The 22,280-nt window shown below is 42.5% G+C and overlaps 2 protein-coding genes across 3 annotated transcripts; both read right to left on the bottom strand.

The window, feature by feature from the left end:
- Positions 1-297: 297 nt before the first annotated feature.
- On the bottom strand, positions 298-11,307 carry papola (poly(A) polymerase alpha). 2 transcript variants are annotated; one of them, XM_083689063.1, is made up of 22 exons: positions 11,144-11,307; positions 10,205-10,375; positions 9,888-9,954; positions 9,680-9,761; positions 9,328-9,437; positions 9,171-9,224; positions 8,875-8,986; positions 8,534-8,623; positions 7,800-7,938; positions 7,422-7,494; positions 7,049-7,169; positions 6,743-6,827; positions 4,436-4,489; positions 4,084-4,203; positions 3,769-3,878; positions 3,424-3,545; positions 3,150-3,301; positions 2,710-2,935; positions 2,224-2,394; positions 1,918-1,989; positions 1,659-1,715; positions 298-1,204 (listed from the first exon to the last, which is right to left on the bottom strand). In XM_083689063.1, the coding sequence occupies exons 1-22, from the start codon at positions 11,149-11,151 to the stop codon at positions 1,109-1,111; spliced, it is 2,292 nt and encodes a 763-aa protein (XP_083545189.1). In that variant the 5' UTR covers positions 11,152-11,307; the 3' UTR covers positions 298-1,108. The 2 variants fall into 2 exon arrangements, with proteins under 2 accessions (XP_083545189.1, XP_083545190.1); XM_083689064.1 differs by having other exon boundaries at positions 298-1,201.
- An 879-nt stretch (positions 11,308-12,186) lies between these two features.
- LOC310818413 (adenylate kinase 7-like) lies at positions 12,187-18,954 on the bottom strand (the record flags this gene model as incomplete). The annotated part of the gene is made up of 18 exons (XM_083689357.1): positions 12,187-12,222; positions 12,415-12,573; positions 12,978-13,198; positions 15,082-15,279; positions 15,455-15,520; positions 15,606-15,734; positions 15,966-16,068; positions 16,467-16,595; positions 16,759-16,908; positions 17,158-17,235; positions 17,328-17,418; positions 17,519-17,607; positions 17,700-17,783; positions 17,895-18,005; positions 18,108-18,202; positions 18,395-18,509; positions 18,616-18,789; positions 18,868-18,954. 18 exons carry the CDS (start codon positions 18,952-18,954, stop codon positions 12,187-12,189), a joined length of 2,115 nt encoding a protein of 704 aa, XP_083545483.1.
- Positions 18,955-22,280: the final 3,326 nt, after the last annotated feature.

Here is a 22,280-nt window from a genome sequence, read left to right as displayed (position 1 = left end):
AACCCCACCCCTGAGCATAAGTGTGAACATGGTGAACTAACAAACTCCCTGATCACCACTGATATGGAGATCTGTACATCGTCTACGGACTAGACTAAAGACTAGCGCTATTTTGTTCCCACGGATTGTGGAGAGTTTTTGGTCAGTTATGGAGTCAAACCTGAGCTCTAGTTCCAGAAGCATTAGCATTAACTGTGTCTGTGTCTTTTTGGTGGTGATACCTAAGCCTGAACTTACTCCTCACCCATCCCTCAAACTGTACATACAAAAGGCCACAGAACAGTAAGTAGTAGTATCTGGTGATGAATCTAGCGTCTCCCTGTTAATGGTCGATTAGAAATCTCAACTGTAATGCACATCGGATACCACTTAATAACTTCTTGTCCTTTTTTTTTTTTTTTTTTTTTTTTTACATTGTAACAATTTTGCAACACTAGAAATCACTCATGACAAATAAAGCAGGACATTATCTAACAGAACTGTCATCGTTGTCTCTTCTTCTCTGGACATACAAACAAACAAACAAACAATTGCGAGAGGGAGGAAAATGAATGAGCACCCATATGTATGTACATACACACGAACACACATGGGACGAGAGCCAGGGTCTTTACAGAGTGACATCATATTTATGCATCATCATTTTCCTTCGTAACCAGCAGTCCTGGAAGGGGGTAGAATGAAGATGCCCCTAAAAGCTGAACTGATGTCAGTTTTAGGTTCTCCCCCACATAATAGTTACGATAAGGATAGAAGGAGGGTATACTGATCCTAGATCTGTGCCTATTGGGCAACTTCCACCCGCAACTCCATTGGGGGGATCCTGTAGAGGTGGGCGCCTGGTAGAATTCCAGCAGAAGAGCATCATCGCCCTCTAGTGGAGACAGAGGCGTCCTGCATGTCAACTGAATGTCCCTGGGAGAGAGTGAGCCGTCTGTCCGTCCGTCTGTCCGTCTATCCGTCTGTCTGTCTGTCTGTCTCTCTCTATCTGTCATCTGTCGTCTGTCTGTCTGTCTGTCTGCAGCACCTTGGGCATTCCTTGGCCGTTTGTAGAGGTGGGAGCTGGGTGAAAAGGGGGGGTGAGGGGGGTGTTGTTTTTCTCCTTCTTTTACCTGCTGAGGCGAAGCTTGATGGAGTTCTTCACCACTGGAATGGGGTTGGCAGGGAGCAGGGGCACGTCAGAGAGGTCAGCAGTCGCCATCTTCTGGGGGGGGGTGGGGGGGGGGGGCAGGAAGATACAAATGATGAGAGAGAGGTAATTCAGTTACATGGACATGCACTTCATCCACATGTTCAAATACTATTTTGACCCAGGTTTGCTGTGTCCTGGTACTATCATGAACCAACAGGAGTTTACAGTGTAATAGTTCGATAGATAGATAGGTACTTTATTGATCCCCGAAGGGAAATTAAGGCGTTACAGCAGCTCACATCACAAACAGCAACAACAAAATAAAGTGACAATAGAATAATAGAATAAAAAAATAAAATAGACATCTGAAACATTATATACAGTAGGAACACTCCAGTATGATTTAACATCCCCCAGCCTGACTCTGATCACCCCGATCGAGCCAGGCTGACTCTGGCCCCTCTTGTACAGGACATCTGTGTTACCATACAACTTCAAGGCATGTTTCAATGTCTATGGCTCATACCTTAATTTCTGCCTCCATTTTCACTTCATCTTGAGAAGAAGGCATTTCCTCATTGACCTGTGAAATCAAGGACCCATATGAGTTTACAATAATCAGGAATAAATAATCAAAAGAGCGATGATTCCAACTAATATCCTCAAAATGATGTAAACTGCAACAACATATAAGTCCTTACTCAAACAAAAAAAACAGTAGAGAGATTGGGATTGAATGATGTCAATATGAAATGTGGTGCAAGGGAGTAGAGCTGGTGGTTTACCTCCACAGCAGAGCTCTCATCCCCCTCTCCAGCTGCACCGTCCCCTGCAGTCTCAGTCTCAATGGCTGGGTCCTGAGAGACCAGAAAACAAACAGAGAACATCAGTCAATGGGCTCCAATGGTGTCAAATTCAACCCTCAATACCACCAGCCATGGCTAAAGGATCAAGGGGAAGCAAGGGGTTAACGTTGACGGTTCAAATTACACACACAGATGATGACTTCCATATAGCCCCACGGGTGACTTAATACATTTGAATTGTGTTGCGTTGTATGGAGACTGACGTGAACTTTGAGTGCAGCCTACCTCCTCGTTGCTGAGCTTCTTGGCTGTGATCTCCTCCAGCTGCGGGGAGCCTGCTCTCATCGCTGCCGGAGGGCCCATGAGGGTAGGAGGGGGGGTCTGGCTGGATGGGTGTGTGTTGGTGGTAGTACACTCCATATTGTCTTCTGCTGTCTTTGTCTCAGTAGCTGGCTCCTGCAGGGGACGGGGGAGAGGACAAACACGGAGAGCCTTATCAGACAAGCTCCAACTGGATCAACAGTACTGAATACCATTGGCAGGTAGCCATGACTTATGAGAGTTATGTGGTCAAAAAGTCAACTCAGGACATGAATGAAAGATCTGTGGCAAAGGACAGTACTCCAAATGTAATCTAGGACCTAGACATCTAGTGCTCTTGTGCAATCAATGACGCCTTCAAAATTGCCCCTAAGGAGAGAAATAATGTGGTGCTGTATTGCACTGTATGAAGACTGAAGTGTGATGGGAAAGACTTCAAGTCCAACTTACCTGCTCTACTTTGAGCTTCTTGATGGTTGCGTCTTCCAGCTGTGGGGAGCCTGGTCTCTTGGCTGCTGGGGGGCCCATGGTAGGAGGAGGGGTCTGGCTGGATGGTGGGGGAAGGGCAGTAGAAGAGCCCTGGCGGGTCAGGGTGGGCTTGGTTCCCTCTGTTGCTTCTCCAGTAGACTCTGCCTTGACCTGGGCCTCTGGGTGGTTGGCTGCAGCAGGTCCAGTCCTGTGTCAAGTAAATAATAATTAAAAGACTGTTAAAAAACAAATCTTTAGACAATGGACAGAATTGTATTAACTGACTGACCTAAAAAATGTCTCCTTTTCCATAGAAACAATCTTCAGTTCCTTGTCAATAAATGTTCAATGGACTAACCTCTCCTGTCAGCCTTCTAGGCTCTCCCCTGTAGTGACAAGACCAGCATGGGACTGGTACTTACCCTATGGGGCTGGGAGGGGGGCCCAGCGGGCCACTCTTGGCATGGACACCCATGGGTAAGGCCGTGGGGGAGGGCACATTCATGCTGTTGTCACTGTCTATGGACAGGTCCAGACTGCTGTCATTCATCTGACGCAGTCCCTCTGTTGAGTGCTACAGGACACAAGGGGGGGGGGTGGTTATAACAAAGCACATATGCCAGAGCAGAGGACACACTGCTAAGGAGTTCAGTCTCCACAAAGGTAAAGCAACTGATGTGCAGAAAGTGAACAGACCTTCCTGCGTTTCACGATGGCCAGGTTAGGCAGCAGCTGGTGGAGCTGTCTCCTCTTCACGTGCATGGCCGAGATCTTCATGTCCTGCTCAAACATCTTGCTGCTGATCGCCTGCCTATACACTGGACCCATTCACATCATAGACAGATAAGAGTTGTATTCACCTTAAAAAAGGGAAGCTATGTTTCACGTTAAAACAAGCTTACCACTTATAACAATACACAATTAAAACCAAAATACATAATCTGCACAACGTACAATGGGAAACATTTCATATTCTGCAACATCACCCTACTGTGTGATTCTGTCATACAGGCGATGCTTAAAGTAAGCCAGTATGCTTACCTGTGTCTGTGAAGGACTGGATATCGAACGTTAGATCCACATTGAGGTTGTCAGATCCCTCCATTTTCTTGAAGACAATCCCGATCACCCACATTGTGCTGTACTCCTCTCTGTAACAGGTATGGCCACAACGTTAATCTTCAAAACGACCCACACATCTTTCCTAGTTTTCACTCTCCTAACAGATGCATTTTCCATAACATTGCAATAACGTAAGCCACCTTGTCAAACATTTGTTTAACTCACTTGTAGTGAAGTGAGAGGTTGTTGGTACTAGCATCTTGCACAATGTTGAGGTAAACATAATCTACTCACTTCTCGCTGCCTTCCTTGGGCCCAGGGAACGACTGTGGGTTTACATGAGCCAGGGTGATGAACTCATTCTTCTCCAGGTTTCCCACCAGGATCCTGATTTTTGACTCCACCAGGCCGACCCTGCCAGGACAAACAAAAACACCACCCTTACAAAAGAGGAATGCACTGTCTACCAGCTGACAAGTCAAAAAGACCATCTTCTTGCTTTAGGAGCACCGTCACTACGCCGTCAACTACAGAAACGCATAAAATGTATTCAAGTTCAAAACAAAAACATCCTCATTCATTCAATGTCTTTTTTTTTTGTGTTGTTGTTGTTGTTGTTGTTGTAGTTGACACCCTCAGTACTCACCACTCAAGATGCTGCTTCTCTGTTGGCGCGCTTGCTAGCAACACAATATAATGCCTTGGAACATAAGAGACAGAACAATGCCATTACACCCTAAAAACAAGAGGGCAGACAACCAACACCCCCAAAGAGGTGTACCCCAAAGAAGGGCCAGGGCCAGGGCCGACCTGCTACTACACCTGAGGCCTGACCACCCTCAGTCTGCAACAGGTTAGATGTCAAACACACACACACACAGACAGACACACACATACATACACACACACACAGGGGTGGAGTAAACCCTAGTCCTTAACATAAGTGACATATGCAGTTACCTTGCTAACAGCTATCGCCTACACATGCTACACGGTCAGACAAATAATGATCTATGTCCATGTCAATTAAACTACCAAGCCAACGTATATGGAGACACTGAAATCTGGTACAACCATACACAAACGAAATACAAATTGACACTGAAGTTCGACAACTACAAATTAAAATGTAAGTCTGTCAGTGACAACGCCTCATTTTAAGTCAATATTGCTGATACAAAGCATAGCAAACCAAGGACAAGATCAGGGACGATTTTAACAAATCAGAAAGACTAAGACATTTCTTAGGCTAACTTGTTGATAAACACCCTTTAACGTTAACTTTACGGAAATCAATGTTAGCTTGTTAGATGCATTTTCTACAATGACAATACATCTCAAATCATATACTTAAAATAACCATCTATAAATGCAGCAACTAGATTAGTAACGATTAATCATTAAATGTGTGTATATACATCATCTGGGATAACTGTCAATCATTAGTTCAAGATCATCAAATTGTTAGTCAAATCATAGTAGCTGGCTAGTTCTAGTTCTGATTCATTCCTTGGGTTAATAAGGGATTATGACAGGTATATGTAAGCTAAATAGATAAGATTTTGATTTTCAGGCCACATTGAAAATAAAAGGTCTGAGCCCAGAACACATGATTGATTTATTCAAACAACACATTACAGAAAACCAATGCAAAAAGTCTGTAGCGTACCAGGACGCTCTCAAGATAAGTTAAATCAAGCCAGATATTTCCTGAGGCCTGATCTAAATAACAAAATTCAATGCTGCATAATGACTGCTGGATAGAGAGGCGAAAAATGTAATGCTCAAATCCATGGGCTAGTTGACTGAATGTGAACCATTTCATTTATCCAGATTCCAGGCTTGTGCTGGAAGTGACTATCCAGGGCTGGTGCAGTGTCTCTTCCTCTGCCAGCAATCCAGAGAGGAAGGAAGGAGAAGAGGAAGGAGGAGGCTGCTTGACTGCAGTGTTTGGGAAGGTTCAGCCAGGGTTTGCTTAAGGCAGCAAGGCAACATGTCACGTCTTCTCAAACTTCCTCCAGAGACACCTTAGAAGGTGGGTCAGACTGATGTTCCAGGGGAGATTTAACCAACTGACTGATGTCAATCAGGAATTGGGAAAGGGGCCATTCATTGCATCATGCTATTACAAAGCCCAGCTGATTTAAAAAAAGAGGGAAGAAAAATCTACTCTTCCAGCCCATCTCACTCAAGGTAGAAGTACCAGTAGCTTTCACTAGGTTGGGCCAAACTGGTAGGTGAAAAGGGAATATACTCTCAGAATGAGGGGAAAATTAGGGAGTACATACAATTACTTTTCTATACCAATAACTGACATGAATTGAGTTAAATAACTATTTGGTAACATGCATTCCTGTAATTGAAATGCTTATCAGTTTACGATATGCTACAATGTACCAATTTTCAAGTCAGAGGGAAAAATATATATTTATGAGCTATGATCAAAAATTGCTAAATAGAAAAATGAACCAGTCTACAAAATCAGACTAACAAGAAATACATAGTGCAAATTGTGAACTAAAGCATTTTATTTGGTATTGGAATACAATATAATAAGGCACAGGGAAAACCAGGAGAATTTAACTTTTAATAAGAATCCTTACAACTGGAGTACCTACCTTTAGTAAGACAAATACAAACATCAAAATGAGTTGTGCTTACATACTGTCATAGTCTATACTTAGCTGTGATAATAAAGTGATTTCTTTGAGAATCAAAGGGATGCTTAAGCAAGAATAAAGCTGTTGAGTCTTATCAGGAAGACTTAATAGGAGTTTATTTAAAAATTCAAAGTGAATAAGTGGTTCACATAATATAACGTGGAAGAGAACTTCACATGGACTGAAAAGGAGTGTGTGTGATGAATGTGTGTTTTGGAAATAGAAATCTTTATTGAAATAGTGAAAGTGTCTCACCATGTGGTGTCCAACAGGATAAGCAGCTTAATACATACTTGTATTTCTGAAAGAAGTTTGGTGCTTCAAATAGTTTGGACCACTCTGCTTTATTCTGCAAAATTTCGTCTGTGATGGCAAGACCTGTCGGGGGGTGAGGGAAAACATGTTTAACTATAAGGAGAACCAACAAAGACATATTCTTGTTCACATATGAAGTTAATAGAGAGACATAGTCTCTAGTCTTAAAGGGATTGTTCACTATTTTGACACTTTTTTTGTTGTCAGCACAGATAGATCCAAAAACAAATGCAAGTGTCACAATAGCAAACCGTCCCTTTAATGTAAAGGAAACGTAAACAGACCCTGTTTGAACTCGTCCACCATTACAGCTCGTGTGGAGGCAGACACGTTGTAGGTGGAGTTCTGCTGGGGGTATGCTGGCGTGATGATGGGCATCAGGTGGTACCGGTCACTCGGGGTCACCTGGAATGACAGGGATAAACATTCTCAGTGCCTTGCTGAGCATTCCACTGATAATAACAAGACCTAAAGGTCAGTTCTGAAAGCAAAATGCTTATGTAGGAAATATGATTCCTAATCTTCACGACACAGCAAATAACTTTTTAAAAAAAAAAATGTTATGGCTGAAGCTGGACAGTCACATTTTGGATTGTTGTTTTAATGTTGTCATAGATTCATTGCATTAAGTGAGAGAGGTTGTGTGATCAACATTACCCTGGGGTCCCACACAGGAAGGTTCAGGTTGCAGTCCTCTGGCTGCTTCAGCAGAACTGGGTTGGGCCATTCCCTGTAACACAACACATCTCAATTTTAGACTTGACCCAATATAACATCAGTCAGTCATACCACAAACGTTCAGGTTGTAAATAATATGATTGTCACATTACATAGCTATGTGAAAAGCAAAGAGCTGAACTGTCTCATTTCTTTGTGTTTTGTTAGGATCTTTGCAACTTCAATACTACCATTCCATGTTGTTCAAAACCTAATCAAGACGAGCACTGATAAGGACTGATTGAGTTAAACAGGTCGGTCGGGGGGGGGGGGGGGGGGGGGGGGGGGGGGTCACACAGTACAGCTGAAAACACTGACCACTTGGAGAAGACCAGGAAGAACTTGTGCACTAGAGTGGATGCCACAGCGTTGGGGTAGAGCTGGCAGGTCCTGGCCACCAGCATGGCCCAGGACACGCCCCCGAGGAAGCCCAGGATGTTAGAGTAGATGTTGTGACCTGAGAGGGATGATAACAACAATATTAGACTTATTTTATCTTGACCGATGTATGATGTACAAGCAGATTCAACTCATGTCAGATTGGTCGCTATTTGGACTGGCTGAGTACAAAGTGTGTGGGGGGGGGGGGGGTTCTTTCCAGACTGGGCTTACGCAAGACGAACATCCACATCCAACTACAAGCCTCTGACTCCACAGCTTTTGTTTCCCCTGAGACAAAACTGATTGGGTAGTGGTTGCCAGGCAGCGAACTCAAGCCAAACAAATTCACCATGGCAACATGGGGCGCTGTTGTGTCCTGGTAAAAATGCAACGACACACGGTTTCTTTTACCCCCACTAATCCTGTTTAGGCACTGAAGGCCATCACAGGTCAGTCTGGACCTTGTTTACATGCCATTAAGTTGATTGTGTGAAAGGACAAGCTGAGATAATCCCCCCCTACCCAATACAGTCTTCAGAATAAACATACTAGCATGAATATTAATTCACACCTGCACGCCTCCGACAACATCTTCTTAAATGAGAATATCTTCCTAGTAAACTTACCTGGTAAAAGTACAAAAAGTGTGATTAAACTCAGATCAAACTCACGTTTAGCCCATAGCTTGATGGTTCTCAGGGTGAGTCTGAAGTTCTGGATATTGGGCACAAGGTGGAGGATCTCATCTGTGACTCTGCAACCTAAAAAGAACACAACTCAGTCTATAATAGAGATGGCTACAACACAACACAACACAAAGCAAAGAGCTCACTCCAAACCTACAACACAGCAGTTGCTTTCAACAAGGTGTGAAGTAAAAAAAAAAAAAAAAAAAATCAGCCCTTTATGAGAAAACAATGAACTATCAGGCCGTAACTTTGGGCTGTATAGTCCTTTAGCCATACAAGCAAGCAGCAGTGGTTTTTAACATTGATCAGATAGCACTGCTTACCATTGAGACTCCTTATACAACGGATGTCCAGATTCTTCAGGAGCCCATCATCTCGAAGGTCCAGATTCTCTGGGATAGTTTGCAACGCTAGCCGGGCAAACAGTATGTCAATCTAGATACACAGAGAAAAATCAATAACATCCACGCAATTTTAGAGGACAGCATAAATTAACATGACTAAAAACCAAATGTTTGTTTCCTTAGGTGTAACAAAATAGCAGTTTTGTGCAAAAAAAAACATTTTCTCCTAACGTTCATTGCTAGAAATTCTACAGAAAGAATCTAAAATGTGATACCTCAATGCTATCAAAGGATAGTTTGATGACAGGAACAAATGCTTCCTCCACAGCCTTGGGAAGAGAGGGAGAGGAGAAGCATTTTCAATAACAACATGGTATTCCTCATGCTGTGACATGTGTATGGTACACTGTAGCTCAAGGTATAGTTACCCACCCTCAAGTCTTTGACCTCTTCTTGCTCTTTCAGCTTCTCGTAGAACGAGGAGAAGAAATCTGTTCTCTCCACATGGCGAGGCGCAACGCAGAGAGCATCAATATCAGCACCTAGAAGAGGAGTGGAACAACTTAAACATCATGTCTGCAGTCAAGACTTTTTAAGATGAGATTACTTCATTGTCCATTATCACAGGTAAACAGAAGTGTCGCAGTTGACATGAAATGTTGTCTGACAGCATGTGTGATCATGTGTCTGTTGGGCTGGGATTTGATCCTAACTCACATACTGTAGCAAACAAGTCCCACCCCTCATACGACTGAGGTAAAATGCTGATGGAACCTAAATGTACCTTTTGTATGAACTCCTAGCCTGTAGGAGCCAAAAGTGAAGATCTTTCCTCCAACAGTTTCAATCAATGAAGCAGGTAGATTCTGCGAGAAAAACACATATCAGCAACTTACACTCTGTGGCAGTGAAGATAAATGGACATTGCGGTTGCAATATCGTTCTATCGTGCAGAGACAACTAAGTCACAGAAGGATGAAATTAAATCCTACCTTCACTTCACTGATGTTTTGGATCCACTCTTTCACCAGTGTATTCAATTTACCCAACACCAGTATTCTGTGGAGAAAAGGCACACATAAAACAGGCATGTCAGAATTAAGAAATGTGCCATATGCAGTGGCACATCGAAATGGAAATCAACAGCCACAGGTGACACTTTCACACAACAAGTGCCAACTTTATCCACTAATGAGATTATTAACCCTCAGCCTAACTGACTCATGACCATTGTCAACAGCACTTCAGACAATCTTCTCCTGACAAGGTCATTCTTTTGACTATAGAAACAAGAGTTCAATCATCTTACCGGCGCTGCAGCTCCAGCTCCTCCTCAAACACACCGTAGGGGTTCAGGGTCTCAGTCAATTTGTGTGTCAGGACCAGGTCTGCCTCCTTGGGCAGGGCCAAGCTGATGGGAGAGGTGATCCCATAGTGCTTGGGGGTCTGCTGGGCTGCTGGCAACTGGTTGGCAGTTGGACTGAAACAGGACAAAATCAATCAATCAATCAATCAGTTAAACTTCATTCATACAGTACAGATGTGGTGATGCCTGTGATTATGTGATCAATTTGTGATTCTGATCATTGCTTTCAAACTGCTTTTTTTTCACTGCTTGTCCCAAATTGGAATACATTCCTACAACTACACATCGTTTAGGATGTACTTCATTCAATACAGAAGTCATGCGGTCATTAGCTAATTGCTGTGGTCATTTTAGTCATATACCTAGCCAAGTCTCGAATATACAATTCAACTGAGTGGCTGGTTGGAAGAAGGGTTAAGTTAGATCACTGGCATGCACGGACTCCTCCTTTCGCATTATGTTTGATCCTCTGCTGGTTAGTCATTGTAGCATGTCAGCAACACAACACAAACCACAACAACTTGAGTAGTAGCTAGAGACCTGCCTGGCTACGCTTCTTCGCAGTTCGTGTAGAGAAGATATCATGTGCCGTCTGTGTTGTGCTAGCTAGCTAACAACTCATAAGCTAATAATTACTCGGTTGTTGTTCACTTAATCAAGACCACTTGAATGTCAAAACACGCTAGTTAGCATTCTGCATAACACTCGTGGGAATTGCGCAAAACACACGGTTAGTTCTCCATATTGTTTCTCTATGCAAATTCCAACAACAAAACGTTAGCTATTTAATTGACCAATGCGACAAGCTAGCCAGCTAGGCCCGATCCCCCGTCGTCACCCATACCAACACAATCTGTTCAAACTAAGAAGCATTATACTTACAAGGGCATTGTAGCAACCTCCAGATAATACAATCAGCCCCCCCGAATGTCCCTTCTCATACTCGTTTTTTTGTTTCTCATCAAGCGTATGCAATTCCTTATATTGAACATTCAGCAAGGGAATTTGCACCTTTTGTTTCCAGCACTAAACATGGCGCGCGTGCAGCTGAGCTGTCACCGCAAAAAAAAAAAAAAAAAAAACAGTTGACGCTGGCGTATACGTCATGACGTAGTGTACAGTGTGTGAGTGTGTGTAAGTGAGAGTGAAAGTGTGTGTTACATTTATATTTTGACATTTTTTACATTTAGCAGACGCCTTTATCCAAAGCGACTTTGTCTAAAGTACATTTGTCTAAAGTAAGTGAATAATTTATACATCAGTCATCATAAGAAAATCTATGTTAGGTCCAGGGGCCATTGGCAGTCACATTGCTAGAAGAAGGAAGGATTACTTTTTTATTTTATTTTATTATTTACAGTAGAGGAACCGTAGGGGGGGGGGGGTAGTGGGGGGTGAAGGGGTGTTTAGGAGGGACAGTCAAATACATTACAGGACAGTCGAGTACATTACATTAGTGTGTGTGTTTGTTGCAGATGTGATGTTGAATGAACATCTGTGATGAGTTAGAGCCCTGCCTGAGACTAAAGTCTAAATGTCACCCTCATACCTCATAGGTTTAATCTTCTATGGTACTGGAAGACATTTAGATTCCCACACTGGAGACCAGGATTTGAATCCCATTTATGATGTGTGTGTGTGCCAGCATGTGTGTACTTTGCCAATGTGTGCAGGAGATGAACCATGAATGCAGTCCATCCTCTTTGATGTAATCTCTTCAATTACTTTCTTTATTGCAAGTTACCCAAGAGTGCAAATTGATTACATACATTTGGTATGAATAATTGAGAAAATATAAATACTGTTTATTAGGAGTATTGTAAAAGCTTGATCATCTCATCTCAATACTGTCACGACAAAAAATACAATACTCGTGCACATTCAAGATCATGTCTGTCAGATGCAGATGTTTAGGTGCCATATCTCTAATCGTGTGAATTGTTCCGGAGGAGATATTCAGCCTGAAAAAAACAAACAGTAGTATTCAGAAATATGTAGGAATATGTAGGACTCAAAACTTGTTTGGTTGTTATTGATTAAAACATGCAAATATAATACTGCACTTTATCTGTTTATCCAACCACAATTCCTTTTCATTTGATCTTGAAAACCAACAACTAAAATGAACATTACTACATAAAAGTAAACATTACCAGAAAGTCAACTGGGTCCTCTGGTTTGGCTTTGTTGCATTCACTCATGCCCTCAGCGAGAGTGGGCATGACAAACTTCATCAGGTAGTTCCGCAGGGGGAAGGAGCGCGCCTCCAGCAGCTCATGTTCCTGCCTTTTCACCTCTGTCACCTGCCTATTCTGTAGACATACACACAAAATAAAACACATGGCTTGTTCTAAACACACACACACACACACACACACACACACACACACACACACGCACACTAGGGGAGGGTGATGGAGAGGTAAATCATTGCAATGATTGGGATGGAATGAGAAACGGTTTGATCAAGTAAAAAAATAAAATACAAAAAATACAGCAGTTTTTTTCATCACAAGTGCTTCTTTTCTGAAATGGATCAATTTCTAGCCCCTTCTTCTAGCCTCTACCCTTAAGTGCTCAGGGCTCACAGATAAACCAACTCCCACATATTCCTTTTAAGATTTGGGAACACAAACTGGGTAGAATCTAGGGGAAGGATCTGGAACTATGGAACTTGGCCCTAGTGAGCTGCATGAGTGAACTTCTCCCATCTTACCCACTCCTCAAGCTGAGCAGCCATTTTAGCAGCCATTGCTGCCTCCCTGCACTTCCTCTCAGCCTTTTCCAGCACCAGCCTCTGCTGTCTCTCTTCCGCTGCCCTTCTCTCCTGCTCCACCCTCTCTTCTGGTGTGGGACCGTAGTTCCTGGGCGGCCCTACCACCTGCACGATTTTCTCAATCACAGTGGTGTATTCAGGGTCGTCTGCACAGTTGACTTCTAGATGACATAGATCAGAAAAAACTGAAATCATGATGCAATGATGGCCGGAGACTTGTTCTCAATCTCAGTTACTATTTACTACAATCAATATACAGTCATGAGAAAAAATTAGGACACCCTATGAAAACCTTTGTCTTCTTCAACATATTCAAACATATGGACATTTGATATTCATTTGAACAATATTGAAAAATTGAGGTAATATAACTAAACAAATACAACTGAAACAAATTATTTAAAAAATTATTGGTAAAATGTAATTAATAGAAATGCAATCTTCTTGTGAGGAAAAAGTTAGGACACCCCCACATTTAGTTCCACTTAAAATGCCTAAAATTATAATAAAGAGCACCACATCAGGTGCAAATGATTAGAACATCGTTACAGAGGATTTTGGAGGAGCCTGTCCTATTTAAGCCTCAGATATTTAGTTTGGTTTGCTCTTGATTGTTGAAGTGAGTTGCATCACCATGGCGAGATCAAAAGAGCTCTCTGAGGCCTTCAGAAGAAAAATTGTAGATGCATATGAGTCTGGGAAGGGATATAAAAAGATCTCCAAACTATTCGAAATTGGCCATTCCACTGTCCGGAAAATAATTTACAAGTGGAGAACATTTAAAACCACCACCAACATGGCCAGGTCAGGCCGCCCAAGCAAGTTCAGCATAAGAGCTGACCAAAAGATGCTTAAAGAAGTCTCCAACAATCCCAGAATGTCATGACGAGACCTACAGGTATCTCTTGCCACAATTGATGTCAAAGTACATGCATCCACCATAAGAAAGAGACTGAACAAGTTTGCATTACATGGGAGGTGTGCAAGGAGGAAACCCCTGCTGTCAAAAAAAAACATCAGGGCAAGACTAAAGTTTGCCAGAGAACACCTAGAGAAAGACCAGAACTTCTGGAACAATGTGCTTTGGACAGATGAATCCAAAGTTGAACTATTTGGGCACAGTAAGAGTAAACATGTTTGGCGCAAAACCAAGACAGCATTTGAGAACAAGAACCTCATACCAACTGTGAAGCATGGGGGTGGAGATGTCATGGTTTGGAGCTGCTTTTCTGCAGCAGGGCCTGGTCAGCTCACCATCATAGAATCCACTATGAATTTTGTATTGTATCAGAGGGTGCTTGAGGAAAATGTGAGACCATCTGTTCGACAGTTGAAGCTGAAGCAGATGTGGACCATGCAACATGACAATGACCCAAAACATTCCAGTAAATCTACCAAGGAATGGCTCAAGAAAAATAAATTGAGAGTTCTGGAATGGTCAAGTCAAAGCCCGGATCTTAATCTTATTGAGATGCTGTGGATTGATTTGAAACTGGCTGTGCATGCAAGACACCCCTCGAACATCACACAGCTGAAAGAATTCTGCAAGGAGGAGTGGGAAAAACTTTCTCCCAATTGATGTCAGAGACCTGTAGACAGTTATAAGAAACGTCTAATTGAGGTTATTTCAGCCAAGGGGGGCAATACTAGCTATTAGGGCATAGGGTGTCCTAACTTTTTCCTCAGTAGGAATTGGCATTATTGTTAATTTTTCGTTAAATAAATGATTACAAAGTTACATTTTCATAGTTTTTTGTTCAATTACATCCCCTTTATCTATAGACATTGTTAGAAAGAAGATAACATATTGATATGTCCATATTTTTAAGAGAATAACTTAATATTTTGGGGGGTGTCCTAACTTTTTCTCATGACTGTATGTATATTACACACACACACACACACACACACACACACACACACACACAATATAGTATATATAATCTACTATTTCAATAAATCAAGGTTGTTGTTAAGTTTGAATTGCTCATCTATAGCATAATTCACCCTTATTGGAAGAGAATAACATCTATTCTAACATTACCAATGTACTCTGGGTGAATCTCGAGCTCATCAAAATAGTCCAGTACTGTTTCGTCCTCTGCGTTGGCCTGTCTATATTTCACCAGGCGAGGAAGGAATTCATCTTGAGTGTAGCGCATTTTCTCCGCCACACTCTCTGGCAAGTTCTGCACTCGCTCCTTCAGAAATGCATCTGATGCCTCGAGGGAGAAAATGAACTCTGCAAAACATGTACGAATAACAATGATATATATATATATAGAATATATATGTAGTTACATCATACTACGCAATTTTGTGCATTAAAGTTGCAATGACCTGTTTCTGCACTTATCAAATGATGTTCAAGAGAGTTAGTAAACAAAAAAAAAAGGATAAACATAATATTTATTGACCTGGAACGATCTTCTTGTTGTACATCGGCATTTTGGACCTGGGATTATCCAACTCCATGTCTTCATCTGGAAAACATCCATATTTAATAGGCAAAGCAGGATGGCAACAGTATGAGGTTGGAAATGACTCACATTTCAAAGCAATGTTTACCATAGAAGAGCTCCTTGGCTTGGTCGTAGGACTTAGGGTAGCCATCTAAAACAAAGCCCTGGTTCCTGCACGGTTTTGAATTCAGCCTCTCCCGCATGATGCGATAAACATACTTGTCCTCCAGTCGACCTATAGGAATGACGATGATGATGATGAACCACTGACTCTTGTGACTACTTCATTCATGTGTGAAAATACAAAACTATACCCTCTAAATAGTGTGTGATCAAACAAATTATAGTGTTTTATCTAAATACCTTTGGAACATCCTATTGCATAAGTGTCCATGTTTCCCCTAAATATTACAACATCTTGATAGGAACATTTGCGCAGCAGTTTTCCTATACAAAAAGTAAGTACCTTCATTTTGATCCATGCTGTCCTTGAAAGCTTCAAGTTGGTCCTGAGTATTGACCGCTGAGTCTTCACTGTCATTCCCCTGGTCCCCATTAATGGCCTCTTCCTGGAATTGACTGAAATCAGTGCCCTCCAAAAATAATTCAATAATTTCCAGCAATTTGCTTGTTTGAAACAATAATTACAACTGCAAATTTATAGTAATACCAGAAAATAAAATATGAATGGGTAATTTATTTTCAACTACCACAAGAGGGGGTGATTTCCATTTACAACTGAGTAAGTGAAGGGAGAAGGCAATGGTCCTTTCTCAATTGTTAGGAACTCAATTCCTTGTGTCCTTCTCAAAAAGCATTGGAGGAGAATATCTAAGGGGAGTAACCTAGATCTTCTTTTCCAATGCGTTTTTAGTAGGAAGCTAGTGGAGGACGGAGGAGAGGACACAAAGAATCAAGTTTCTAACAATTGAGAAAGGGCCCATGCTTTTTATTAGCTTCCACTGACCAGCTGTGCTATTTTCTCATCAATGGAGTCTTTGAGCTTGATGTGGTGCAGCTTGTAATGTTTACAGAGTTTCGCTGCCACTGTGCTTTTCCCCACAGCTGGAGGACCCATCAGGCAGATTCTTATTGGCTAGGGAAAGCAAAAGAGAACATCAAAGATATCAGATTTGTATATGGAGACATGACATAACATAACGACACTATATTTTCAATAAGTGTGACACACTTTGTTTTATTTGCAGTACTATTCTGTGCATAGCTTCTCTTGGTTACAGCTACAGCTGGACACTCACAAGTAACCGTCTAATGAGTTTGTATTCTTCTACCACACGGTTGATGTTATCCACCATCCCAGACTCAGACACCCAGGTTAGGTTGAAGGTCTCCTTGAGATAGACAGGCTCTATCCGTAGGTTGACGCTGAGGTATTCCAGATCCGCCTGCTGGAAAGTATGAGAAGAATTCTATATTCTCCCACGTTTGATCCTGACCTCAAGTTTGTCAGGATTTACTGTACAGTAAGTGGAACGGCATTGCCAACCAAATGCTTCCACAGGTTCACAGTACATTTGAGTGCACTAAAAACACAAACACAAACAAGACACTAACAACAGCAAAGAAGACTACAGGAAGGCCTGTCTAAAGAGTTTTTAGGCCTGATTTGAAGGAGGAGAGTGTCTGGGAATACATACTGGCAATGCCCTCGTGAGGTACCCCTCCTCTTTAGGGACTTTCATAATTTTGCCTGGACCAAGCACAAAACTTATTACCTAGGGAAAGAGGAGAGTCAGAGAACAAACAAATCTGTATGTTGAAAGAACAATCCAATAATTACCACATTTAAAGATGGCTGGCCTATTACCTTGACCATATCTCCAAAGGTGTTCTTGGAATCATCCACAGCAATGAAATAATGTGTCTTGGGCTTGTGGTCAATGACATTCTGGACCACCCTTGAGAGGTAGATATAGTGTAGCCTAAGCATTTTTCACCAAATACCATTCAATAATCAGTAAACAAATATCAAAATCATGGATAATGGACACTACAAACCCTGAAAGGTCGCTGACATGAATGGTAGGAATAATGTTTGTGCCTGGCCCGTAAACAGGAACCTTAGGGAGCTCTCCCAGCCAAGATGCCTTGAGGAAAAAACAAGATAAGGGCTGTGAACAAACGATCATATAGATGCCTTGATTCAATGATTATAGAACAGTTGTTAGTTCAGAATTACTTTGAAAAAGTAGTGGAAGAGATTTTCTCCCATTCCGTACTGAAGACCTGCGGCCACAACATAACTGGATAGCTTGGACTTTTTCTGAAAGTTGAAAACAGTGATTAACATTATTTCCACATCTATTCATTTAAAAAATATATACATATTGTTGTTGTTGTTGTTGTCATTTTCCCAGCCCCAGTCCATACTTACAGTTTTACCCAGTTTAAGCACCAGTTTCTCTGCATTGGTGTGTTCCTTGAAGTTCTGATGTGGTCTTTTCCTTCTGTAGTCATCCTCTGTCAGAGGAATCTCAATGTCCTCCTGACGACAGAAAAAAGACGGTGTCAGGTAATTCATCAATGTACAGAAATTAACAAGTTAATGGACAAAGAAATTGCAGTGTTAACTTCAGGAGAGACTTACGGGATCAACTGGCTTGGTCAATGCCCAGGTCATCACCGATGATAACAAGATGAACATCTTCGGAGACACAAAGCTCTCAATCTCAGAGTGAAGTGCTACAGTATTTGGTTTCATAAAGAAATAAACACCTTTCATTATTTGCACATGTATGTATTACCCGACAGTTGTAGGTGCAGAACCATTATGCAAAGTTGTGTAACATTTCAGTCAGTGCACTGTAAAATAATGCATTTAGAGGAGTAACTGTCCCAAAAGTGCATGGGGATTTCAAACAATCTGGTCCATACCTGACATTGCCCAAGTTGCCTCCTCAATCTGCTCTGGTGTTGCCTTTTCTGATAAATTATACACCACTACATCACATTCCAATAGGCGTTTGAACAGCAGGTCTCGATTTGATGACTGCAAATGACAAAAGTCAAAGTGAGTGAGCAAGTGGGTCTAAGGAAACTTGATTTTCTAAACCCACCAAATTATATTATGAAGAGCTGAAGAAGTGCATACTCACTGAATACTGTTCCAGTGCAAAACTTGCTTTTCTTCCCTCGTTGGCAACGGTTCCAACAATTTGAAAAGTCCCAACTTGAAGTGCGGAGTTATCCCGAGAGAGTTTGTCCTCGTCTTCATCCTCGGCGCCATCAGCCTCCTCCAAGGAAGCTCCAACTATGCAGGTTGACAGAAACTGTATGGGGAACAGTGTGAATAAAACACATCGTAGCGACACTAAGTCTAATAGAGGTGAAATCATTAACTAGTTTACCTTGGCGATATTTTTGGACGAATACGTATCAATATTGTTGATAAAAACACGCTTAGTTCTTTTAACTTCTTTCTTTTCTTCGGCCATGTTCCCGTTGCTAGACGCTTGTGGTTGCTACGGTCTCTTCTCAGCCCCTCAGCCAATGAAATGCTACACCTTGCACCACTTGGATAATTCAGCAAGTCCAACTATTGTTCTTTGACGTACTTATTAAGATTCAAGATTTCTTTATTTGTCACGTGCATACAAGTATACAGTGAAATGCAAAAGTGACAGTGCCACAGAGTAGTGCAACAACACAATAAGTTTTAAAATACAATAAAATAAAAATAGAAGTACTAAAAAATATACAGTATGGACAGTATAAACAGTATAAACAATATGAACAGTATAGCCAGTAAGCAATATAAATAGCAGATGGATGATTATGTGTGTGCATATGTGTTAGAATGACAGTGCATGTGTGAGTGACTTGAGGGGGGCACTGGTGGGGTCATCGTTGACAATTCTGATGGCATGGGGGAAGAAACTCAGTCTTAGCCTCTCTGTTTTTGCTGCATGACAGCGGAGGCGTTTTCCTGACGGCAGCGGCTGGAACAGTCCATGTTTCGGGTGGTGAGGGTCCTTCATAATCCTGTATGCTCTGGTCCTACACCTCCTGGTGTACAGGACATGGAGAGGGGGGGTTGGAGCTCCCATGGTCTTTTCTGCCAGGCGTACCACCCTTTGCAGAGTTCGCCTGTCCTGGGCCGTGCTGTTACCGTACCAGACGGTGATGTTGCCAGCCAGGATGCTCTCCACAGCTCCAGAGTAGAAGGACTGAAGGATCCTCCGGGAGACTCTGAATTTCCTCAGTTGCCTGAGATGGAACAGGCGCTGCCTTGCCTTTCCCACCAGAGAACTGATGTGGGTAGTCCAGGTCAGGTCTTCTGAGATGTGGACTCCCAGGTATTTAAAACTGCTCACCCTGTCCACAGCAGTCCCTCCGATGTCCAGCGGTGTGTAGGCCCTTAGTTGTTGTGCTCTCCTGAAGTCCACAATCAGCTCTTTTGTCTTGGAGACATTCAGGATGAGACTGTTCTCCTGACACCAGAGTGACAGGTCCGCCACCTCGTCCAGGTAGCCTTTCTCATTGTTATCTGAGATCAGCCCCACCACGACCGTGTCGTCCGCAAACTTGATGATGGAGTTTTCGCTGGACTTAGCCACACAGTCGTGGGTGTACAGGGAGTAGAGGAGGGGACTAAGGACACAGCCCTGGGGGGACCCTGTGCTCAGTGTGAGTGAGCTGGAGGTGTGTCTACCCACCCTGACCACCTGTGGCCTGGCCGTCAGAAAGTCCAGGATCCAGGCACACAGGGGAATGTTCAGTCCTAGACCAATCATCTTATCAGCCAGTCTGGTGGGGACTATGGTGTTGAACGCTGAGCTATAGTCTATAAACAGCATTCTCACATAGCCCCCCTTCTGCCTGTCCAGGTGGGAGAGAGTGGTGTGGAGGACCTGGGAAACTGCATCGTCTGTAGATCTGTTTGGTCTATATGCGAACTGCAGTGGGTCCAGGGTCGGAGGGAGGGAGGAGCAGATGTAATCCTTAATCAGCCTCTCGAAGCACTTCATGACCACTGAGGTTAGAGCCACGGGTCTGTAGTCATTCAAGCAGGCTGGGGAGGTGATCTTGGGCACAGGGACGATAGATGATCTTTTAAAACAGGTGGGAACTACTGAATTAGCTAGTGAAAGGTTGAATATAGTGGTGAACACAGGAGCTAGCTGGTTAGCACAGGTCTTGAGTACTCTCCCAGGTATGCCATCCGGGCCAGCAGCCTTCCTAGTGTTCACCTTCAGCAGAGCCCTCCTCACGTCGTGTTCCGTCACGGAGAGTGCTTGCTCTGCCCCAGCGTGTGAACTCCCGTCAGCCGCGCTAGCCAGCACTCTGACGTTGTTGTTGTTAGCCGGCGCGCTAGCGGTGGTGTTGCCAGCCTCAAACCGTGCATAAAAAGAGTTCAGGTCTTCAGCTAGGGAGGCATCTGCACTTCCGGTTGAGGAGGGTGTGTGCCGGTAATCCGTAATAGATCGTAGTCCTCGCCATAGTCCCCTGGTGTCGTTGCTCTCCATCTGCGCCTGCATTCTGTCTGCGTATCTCCTCTTGGCGGCTTTCACCGCCCTATTATTAGGTGGGCTTGCTTCAGCAACCTCACATCAACCTTTCCTCCTTTCACCAGTCACTACTGCTTCACTGAGTATAACCAGTAAAACAATTAAGAGATTAATCAGTATGATCCATCCATCCATCCATCCAATCAACCTAACCAACCATCCATCTAACCAACCAAACCATCTTTAACTGTATCCGATACCATAATAAGACTCTCACTTTCTTTCTCAACTACCCAGAAAATGTTCAACAATCCTGATAAAAGCTTTCAGATTTTTCGAGTTTTTTAGTGGTCTCGGATTGGCCACGAGATGGCAGTGTTCTCTCGTCTCCAGTTTGTATAAGGAATACCAGGTGCAGTGAACCACTGGCCGACAGTTAATTTCAGTCCTATGAATAATGACAAGCTAATTTATTCCCCAAATGGATGTAACTGATGGATGATGAATTGGATTTGCTTAGTTAGATAATGTACCAATAAAAAATCTTATGTTTCATGACTAATTTAAAAATGACATATTTGCCAGCTATGCATGCACAAACTCTCCCTCCAACTCTTTGTTGTCTTCATAACTCGTCATTAGGATGATAAATATGTCTTCATCAGGTCATTCCAAACTAGCCTCTTCAGGGGTGACTATTTCATGATTTGTGTCTACCTCAGCTGTGTGTGGTCGTAAATCTGTCTATCGAGGGTTCTGTCAGCTTGTAAAATTTACAGCAGATACTAGTCTTGGAAACTATTCTGTTGTATTTCCATGTAAGTGTTCAGGCTGTAGTGCAAACATACAGACATATAATAAAAAAAACTGAAAGAAACACAGAGAGTGAGAGAGAGAGAGAGAGAGAGAGAGGAAAGACATCTTTTTTAAAAGACATCTTAAACATACCTTTTAGCCTTGCTTGTACTATACAGTACGTATATACTATATGCTTTTAGTCTTTTCGTCATGTTATTACATTTGAGCTTTTATTATCTACAGTACCCTGCATTAGTCTCTACAGTCCTCACTTTTTTTTTTGCTTTTACAGTTTGAACTCATGGCTGTTATACTTTTTTTATCCTTTTACGTTTTGTCTGGTTGTCTTTATTTTCTCTGTCTGTTTTTATGTATCTTTTCTGTCAACGTATTGTATTCATTTGGTTTGATTTGAAAGAGAGAGAGAATGAGAGAGAGAGAGAGAGAGAGAGAGAGAGAGAGAGAGAGAGAGGTAGTGAGAGAGAGAGAGAGAGAGAGAGGTAGTGAGAGAGAGA

The sequence above is a fragment of the Argentina silus genome, assembly GCF_951799395.1.
Source record: "Argentina silus genome assembly, chromosome: 17".
NCBI lineage: Eukaryota > Metazoa > Chordata > Actinopteri > Argentiniformes > Argentinidae > Argentina > Argentina silus.
Note: the sequence above shows the minus strand (reverse complement) of the source record. Positions and strands in the feature narration are given on the sequence as shown.